Genomic DNA, 8,017 nt, shown 5'->3' on the forward strand with positions numbered 1-8,017 from the left:
TTCAAAATTTGTAGATAAATAGAGATAAAAAATGACAATGTTATGAGAGGAGAAAGAGTGCTAATAAAGAAGACTGTTCTTTAACTAATTGCCTCATCCTGTAGCTATTTAGCTAGCCAGTTAGTTAGCTATGAATTGGTGAGATTTAATTTGTTTCCTTCAATCTTTGTAGATATTCACAGTTATATATTTACTATAAACTAATAATAATAAATACATTTAGAGGTGCTGCTAGCAGAGTTTTCTTACCTTTGGACAGCACCAGGTCAGCTGTTTACCTGTCTTCACCAAAGCTACACTAATTAGCTGCTACAGTTAGCTTCATATCTAGTGTGGTAGCAATTACCTCAAATTACGCTTGTTGAGAAAGTGAATATGTATGTCCCATATTGTCAAACTATATTCACAAATTTTAGATATGTGAAACAATCCAAAATAATATACATTTTCAAAAACATAAATATCACTAGAAGATGGCTAACTAAGAAGCTAGCTCTCTAGCTAACTAGATAACTGTTGGCTAGCTTGCTAGTTAGCAATTGAAATCTGACGTGTTGATGAGTGAGATTTAGAGGTGCTGCTAGAAGGATTTTGTTGGAAAGCTGTTATCTAACTAGCTGTTAGTGGTAGCTTCATCTTTAGCACAAGTAAAGTGTTCATGAGCACAGCAAAATACCTGCCTGAGAAGCTAGCTCTTCAGGATTACTAGTAGTATAACTGTAGCATGTTAATTAATCAGATTTAGAGGTGCTGCTAGCAGGAGGTCTTTAAAAAGCTATGTTAAGCTACTTGGCTGCTAGTAGTAGCTTTATTTTTAGTAAATGGAAAGTGATAGCAATCTTCTCGTGTAACTCTTGGCGAGAAAGTGAATTTGCATATCTCACAATGTCAAACTATTCCTTCAAAGGTTTGTATATATGTGAAATAATATGAATTCAGTTAAGATATCGCAGCATCATGACAAGGGAAAGAGTGTTTGCCAGCAAGCACATTGCAGGTCTCTCACTGGGTAGCTTGTAGCTGGCAAATAAAAGTGTAAATAATGCACATGATCTCAGCTGGAAATATTTAATCAAAAGTCGGAAGCTAGAATTAGAAAACGCAGCAGCTTCGTGCTAACCTGCTTAACCGGATTTTGCGTTTTTGTGACCGTTCTTTCCATACTGCAGGCACAGGAAGCGTGCCAGGAAAACGCTGAGTTTATGCACTGTGCTCTTTTGTTCGATGGGACCGAGGACTTTGGTTTACGGCCGCCTCCCCTGTGTGTGTGGTTTAAGGCAGGGTCACATTCCCCACACCGATTAGGTGCTCATTACTTTCACCTCTTACCGACGAGGTTTGTAACACCCAGCGCAGAGGCTGAAATCCTCCGGGTCAGCTGACTCTCACAAGCTTGCATTAGAGGAATTTATCTAGATGGGTCTGAAAGTGCAGTGTGTCTAATTTAGACCTCCGTCGCATGTGACACATATAAAATGCACTTTGGGAAGATTTTCAGAAACGCGACACCGCGTCAGTAAATCTTGCAAACAGCGGGAGCGACGTCAGAATGCAGACTTTCGTGCCACAGCTCAAGTTCCCAGATATTTTTTTGGAAGACTCCCAAATATTCAAAGGAGCTTGGCATTCATGCGTGATCATTAACCGAAATGGCAGAGCGGCTAACGCAGTCGGATGTGTGATAAAGCCATTTCTCACAGCGAGAGAAGAAAGAGTGGCGGGAATTTTCCATTTCACGTTTATGACTGTTGGAAATGCATTTTGGCTTTACATTCTTGTACACAACATCTGCAAACATAGAAAACTGTTGGTTGTGATGCAGAAAATACTCTCATTTAAACCACAATTTTTACAAATAAACAATTTTAAATAAGACATTACAAGTCTAATATAAACTATACGAGGATAAAAACAATTCTACCCACAATTTATTTTTTACAAAGTTGTTCTTTTGCTGATGTCTAAGAGCTTTTTCGGTAAGCCGATGCTTTGTATTCACTTTGATTGAACTCATGTGGGGTCGTGAGATAACTTTAAAGGGTCGTGAGACAATTAAACAGGATCAGAAAGAAGAAAGGAACCGTTTTCGCTGCACAAACTATCTTTGTTTGCAGATGTTCTTCCTCTCTCGTGCATTACTGGATAATAGACCTCTAAATGTAACTCAGATAAGACAGTCTGGGAAGGAATAGACACATAAAAGCAGCCTATAACTTGGGATCGCATGTTATATATCCAAAGGTGTGTGGACGCACACTTTCATGACAAAGTATCTGTCTGTTCAGCTGCTAAATGCTACACTGTTCCACTGGCTAGTTGCAAACGGTGTCCATCTGTGCGCCAAAGTTTTTCCCACAAAACAGCTGAGCAGAGTGGCGAGAGTGAAATTTCCAACAGCTAAACAATGAGCTGAAACTCACTATAAAGCTCCTGTTGTTCCTCGTAAAGTCATAAAAAAAAAAAAAACTAAAAATTTCAAAAATGAATTCATTGAGCTCAACGGCATTTCCTGAACCTATATGTGCAGCTGGCGCCTCGTCCCCAGTGCACTGGCTGGATGCCCACTGTGCAGGGGTCGCGTTAGGGTTCTGACCTCGGCCTGCTACTGCGGTGGCGGCTTTGAACATCTGAGAGGACGAGGCCTGCTCTGCTCAGGCAGAAACACACAAAGGAATACACAATCTGTGTACAGGGCAGAATGTAGTAATGAGCGGACATCACGCTCTGTGACGTCCTATTAGGTGAAGAATCCAATAATCCATTATGTTCACCAACACAGTGGAGGATTTATTGATTGGAAGAAACTGTGACCTGTAGTGGTTAAATTGACTGATGGTAGAGGAAGTGCATGCTCTGCTTAAAGCAACCCGCTACTGAAATAAGAGACCAGATGGCTCTGAAAAACACACTGCTTGTGTTTCTTTGTGGACCTTCTGCATTGTTTTGTGGTTATTTTGCATCCGTTTGTGGTCATTGTCAGTGTCTCTATGGTCACTTTGCTTCTCTTCATGGTCTTCTTGTGCTGTTTTGAGGACATCTATTTTGTTTTGCGGCCATTTTCTTGTCTCTTTGTGTTCGTGTTGCATATCTTTGTGATCATTTTGCATCCATTTGCGGCCATATTGCATTGTTTTGTAGCTATTATGAATCTGTTTATGTTAATGTAGGGTCTCTCTGTGATCATTTGTGCTCATTTGTAGACATTCTGCAGTCAATTTCTTACTAAAATGTTTTGTTTTGCAGTCATTTTCTGGTCTCTTCGGGATCCTTTCGCATTTCTTTGCAATCATATTGTGTTTTGTGGTAATTCGCCACCTCTTTCTGGTAATTTTCCATCCATACGTAGCCAGTTGTGTTGTTCTGAGGTCATTTTGCATCTATTTATGCTAATTTTGTATTGTTTTGTGATAAATTTCACATTAATTTGTGGTCATTTCATGTATTGCTGTGGTTATTTTGCATCTCTGCGGTCCGTTGTGTACATGTGTGGACATTCTATATTGTTTCTTTTGTTCAGTTTGCATCTCTTTGCAGTTTTCATCTCATTGTGATCATTTGTGTTGTTTTGTTATCATTTTGCATCTTTTTGTGGTTATTTTGGGTCTCTTTGTGAGGGTTTGTGTCCATTTATGGTCATTTAGTGTCTTTGTTGTCGTTCTGGGTCTATACATGTGATCATTTTGTGTTGATTTTTTGGTAATTTTGGATGTCCTTGTAGTTATTTTGCATCTCTTTGTGGTCATTTTGTGTCCCTTTGTGGTGGTTTTGTGTCTCTCTCTATGTACTTCACAAATACTCACTGAGGAAGCAGAAGAACATGGCCAAGACTGCCCCCATTTCTCTGACTCACATTCTGTGTTTGGGTGTGAGGAGCTGCAGCTTGGTGCTGGAGGAGATTCTTTGTGTCCGGTGCGTATCGCTGAAAAACGCTGAGTCAGGGGCTTTGCCAACATTTGTGCATCTTACAAATGTAGGTTGTGCGTGAACGGATGCTCATTACCATGGGAGAGACGTTAGATTGCGATTGGCAGTCCCCAGCTAACCCCGGCTGTCCTTTGGACTGGAAATTTTCCTGGCAGCTCGAAAGTAGATTTCTCTTTCATTAGAACCTCTGAAGTTCGTTTGTTCACTAAAACAGACTCTGATGGTTTTACAGGGACAGTATGTTTGGGTTAAACACAAGATCTCTGCAGCCTTTACACTCACCATGACAGGCAGTGCACAATATTTGACATATCATCTATGAATTAGCTTTTTTAACAACCCTACAAAATCTCCATATTGTCAGTATATGTATATTATTCGCTTCCTGCTGACTGAGGTGAGTCTGCAGACATGCACAGTTTATACCATGTTCATTTGGTGTGTTAGCATGCTAGCATTTGCTAATTAGCACTAAATACAAAATCAAAATGGGGCTGATGGGAATTGTGTAATTAGTTTGTCAGGTATTTAGTTATAAATCAAAGTATGATGGTGCAACCTTTTAGAAAGTTTAAGGATAATTCTGGTTTATTTAAACCTGGCTTATTTCTCATTGTTGTGATTTGTTGTCCTGTTTGCTACAACCTCTCAAGCATAAACACATTTAACAGCTCATTTCTGTCTCGACTTTTTAGCAGACTTAGAAGAAAACATGATTCATGTAAATGTTCACATACATGTAAACGGCTTCCTGTTTCCTCAGTGCAGAATTTTTTTAGGCAATAAACATTTCTAATCATTACAATGCAAATTAAGCTGTCTGTCATGTTTCTGTGGCGTCTCTCCACCTCCGTCTTACAGACAAAGTTATAAAACTTCCTTCTCGTTAAAAGACTTCTGACTTTCTGAAGGTCAAGTGATAAACTTTAGTCTCATGTCTATGCAGCATCAAACCAGGTAACAAGAGCAAAATTAATATGAAAAGCCAAATGAAGAAACCCCGGGATTTCAAAAGAAAATTGTCAACATGAACAATGTTAAATGTTGTGAGTGCAAACAAAGGACATGACAATAACACGATCAAAGCCCCATTATCTGACAATAACTGAATAAAATAAAGCTGTTATGACTCAGATGTGCTCCTTTCTTTCTCACAGTATTTAACACTGCTTTTACTCATGTACGTACCTTGATCAATGCCATGTGAATAAACAGAATTTATGTCCACATTTAAGCAACAATTCCAAGTTGTCCTGTATTATTTTCTGGAAACTGTAGTGTTGTGACCTCTAGTGGGCAAAACTTAATAATGTCTGTAGAGTGACATTTTTTAATAACTAGTTTTTAAATAGTTTTGTTCACTTACAACTCAGCAATATGTGTCAAAACTTCAAGTGTTTGGGTGCAACTAAAGATTTTGTGTGTAAGATATTTCCAAAAAACTCCTAAAAAGAGGTTCCACACTTAGGTTCTCGTACAGTGGAAAGTACTGTGTTCAAAACAGGGTGTCCGGTCGAGAACAATGACTACAGGCTGGTGGACCCTCACTTCACTTGTCGTGAAGCCACTGGAGAAGCTGGTTCTTCGCCACCTCACATTGCACATTCACCTGACCCCCTGCAGCTCGCGTACCAGGAGAATGTCGGAGTGGATGAAGCAGTTCTCTACATGCTCCACCGGGTTTATTCTCACTTGAATGAACTGGGGGAATATGTGAGGATCATGTTCTTTGACTCCTCAAGCACATTTAGCACTTTTCAACCCTTAATTCTTTAAAACAAGCTCTAAGCAAAGGGGGTTGATTTCTGCCTCACCATCTATCTTACAGGTCGAACACAGTTCATCAGGCTGGGAAACTGTGGGATCCAGAACAGTGGTGAGCAAATACAGATTGGAGTCCTGCCACATTCAGGAATACTCTGGTGATACAGCTGTTGTGGTGTGTATGAAGAATATGCAGGAAGGTGAATACAAGAACCTGATGAAGGCCTTCACTGACTGAATCACTAAAAACAGCCTTCTGCACTTCTTCTCTCCAAGACCAAGGAGAAGGTGATGGACTTTTGCAGGTCTAAGTCCCTGCTACAGCCTGTCAATGTCAAAGGGGAGGACGCTGAAGTGGTGCAACCCTCTAAATACTCACTGAGGACTGTGCTTGAGACACACACAGTCCAGTACAGTCCATCCTTAACAATGCCACTAACCTTCTTCACAGCATCCTGGCTGGAGCAGCTACAGTGAGCGGCTCATCTCACTACGCTGCAGGACTGAACGGTCTCTTTGTCCCCACAGCTATCAGGCACGATAACACTTTGGTCAAGAGCAGTGGCTCATGCCCTGGACTGTTGGCTGCCACACTCCAGTTACTCAACTGTGTAATAAAACCAAAAATTCTGGTCGTCCATGACCAAGCAAGTCTCTTCATGCTTATTCTTATAGTTGGCCCTGACCAGGGGTCAAGTATTGACTAATCGGTCCCATCTATGTGTCCGTGTGTCTGTGAACAGTCTCTACCTCGAGTGCTGAGGTTGAACAAGTTGATATTTTACAGTGAGCTAGGAATGGCTTCTCCTTGGAATGATTAGATTTTGGGGTCAATCGTGACAAAAATAGCTCCACTAGAGGTTAACGGTCGCTTTTTCAAAAATGTCATATCATGGCCGGCAGGGCAACTATATCCCTCTACTGAGGGCCCTCGAGTTAGCTCTGTTTTTACACTGTACTTAGACTTTTTAACTACTCTTTTCTCCTGTAAATACCAGTGAGTTTGCCCTCTTTTTTGTAAATATCAACAATTTCAGCCCCTAATTTCTTTTTGCATGCTTGAGGAAAAATTCACTCAAGGGAGACTCGGTTGGCTCACCTTGGCAGGGCATTAAAAACATGGGTGCTGTGAACACCCACTCCCACAACGCACAGGACCGTCCAGCTGGCAGGCAGCAGCCCAGCATCCCTCCCCAACAACCTCAACTCCTACTTCTCCAGATTTGAGACAGACAACGCCACTCAAAAAGATGTAATCATCTCCTCCCTCATGCCTGGAGGGGCAGAACTCAACTTCAACATGAAGGAGGTGGTGAGAGCCCTCAAGAGGACGAAGGAGGGCACAGCACCCAGTTCAGAACATCAGTGGTTGTGTCATGCCGTGCTGTGCAGAGCAGCTTGGAGGCGGGTTTCAGCTCCTGTTTCATAGATAAGATTCAAAGATTTACTGACAGCAGGATAGTTTCCCAGCTATGGAAACACTCCACAGTGGTCCCCATCCCAAAGAAGAACTCTGATCAGGCTTTGAACGACCTCAGGCCTATAGCTCTCACCTCTCCTGTTATGAAAGCTATTTAGAGAGTCACAGAGACACACATCACCAAGGTCATTAACCCATTGATGGACCCTCTCCAGTGCGAGCAGAGGGGTTGATGATGTCAAAATATGCATCACTGACCCTGTACGCAAGCATCTGGAACAACCCAACACCACAGACAGACTCCTGTGTGCAGACTTCTCCTCTGCATTCAAAACTCTCCACCAGCTTCCACCTGCAGAACCAGCTAATACCGTGATCATAGACTTCCTGACAAACAGGTCACAGAGAGTGCTGTACCAGTGATTTTGTGCCTTTGGTGTAAATTTGTTGTAAATATCAAACATTTTGGCACCTTATTTCTTCAACCAGCACAATTTGCACATTTATTACACGTCTATCTATCTGAAAACTGCTGAAATAAAGCTTTCACTTTAGTTCACACCTGGATTTTGTCCACCTTCCTGGCGCAGCCCACCACTTTCACACCACAACAGAACAGATCCCGACCGAGGCTCCGGTCACCAGAGCCACTCTGCGTGTCACAGCGGGACACCAGGAACCTGCAAAAGACCGAGAAGAGATGACGGAGAGTCCAACAGTCGTCGAGCACACTGGATGTTCTAATTTTTCCAGAGGCGCTCGTGGGTACTGAACGAGAAGCTTGAAGTTACTCTTAAGCAGTTTCTATAAATATACATGCATTCACACTTTGTGCAGAATCCAGCTTGTGACTTTGGTTTGTTGCCAATGAAACATGAAGCAAGAGAATCTATTTTTGATCAATTCCAC

At 41.6% G+C, this 8,017-nt stretch overlaps 1 protein-coding gene across 1 annotated transcript in view; it reads right to left on the reverse strand.

Annotated features, from left to right (window-relative positions):
- Nucleotides 1–7,708: 7,708 nt before the first annotated feature.
- LOC103368709 (dehydrogenase/reductase SDR family member 11-like) overlaps nt 7,709–8,017 on the reverse strand; it is a 19,091-nt gene continuing 18,782 nt past the window's right edge. The window contains exon 9 of the mRNA XM_008297161.1: nt 7,709–7,866. Within this exon, the coding sequence (XP_008295383.1) occupies nt 7,709–7,866 (158 nt within the window). The remainder of the gene's footprint in view (nt 7,867–8,017) is intronic.

This window comes from Stegastes partitus, unplaced genomic scaffold (genome assembly GCF_000690725.1).
Source record: "Stegastes partitus isolate 25-593 unplaced genomic scaffold, Stegastes_partitus-1.0.2 Scaffold1194, whole genome shotgun sequence".
Lineage (NCBI taxonomy): Eukaryota > Metazoa > Chordata > Actinopteri > Pomacentridae > Stegastes > Stegastes partitus.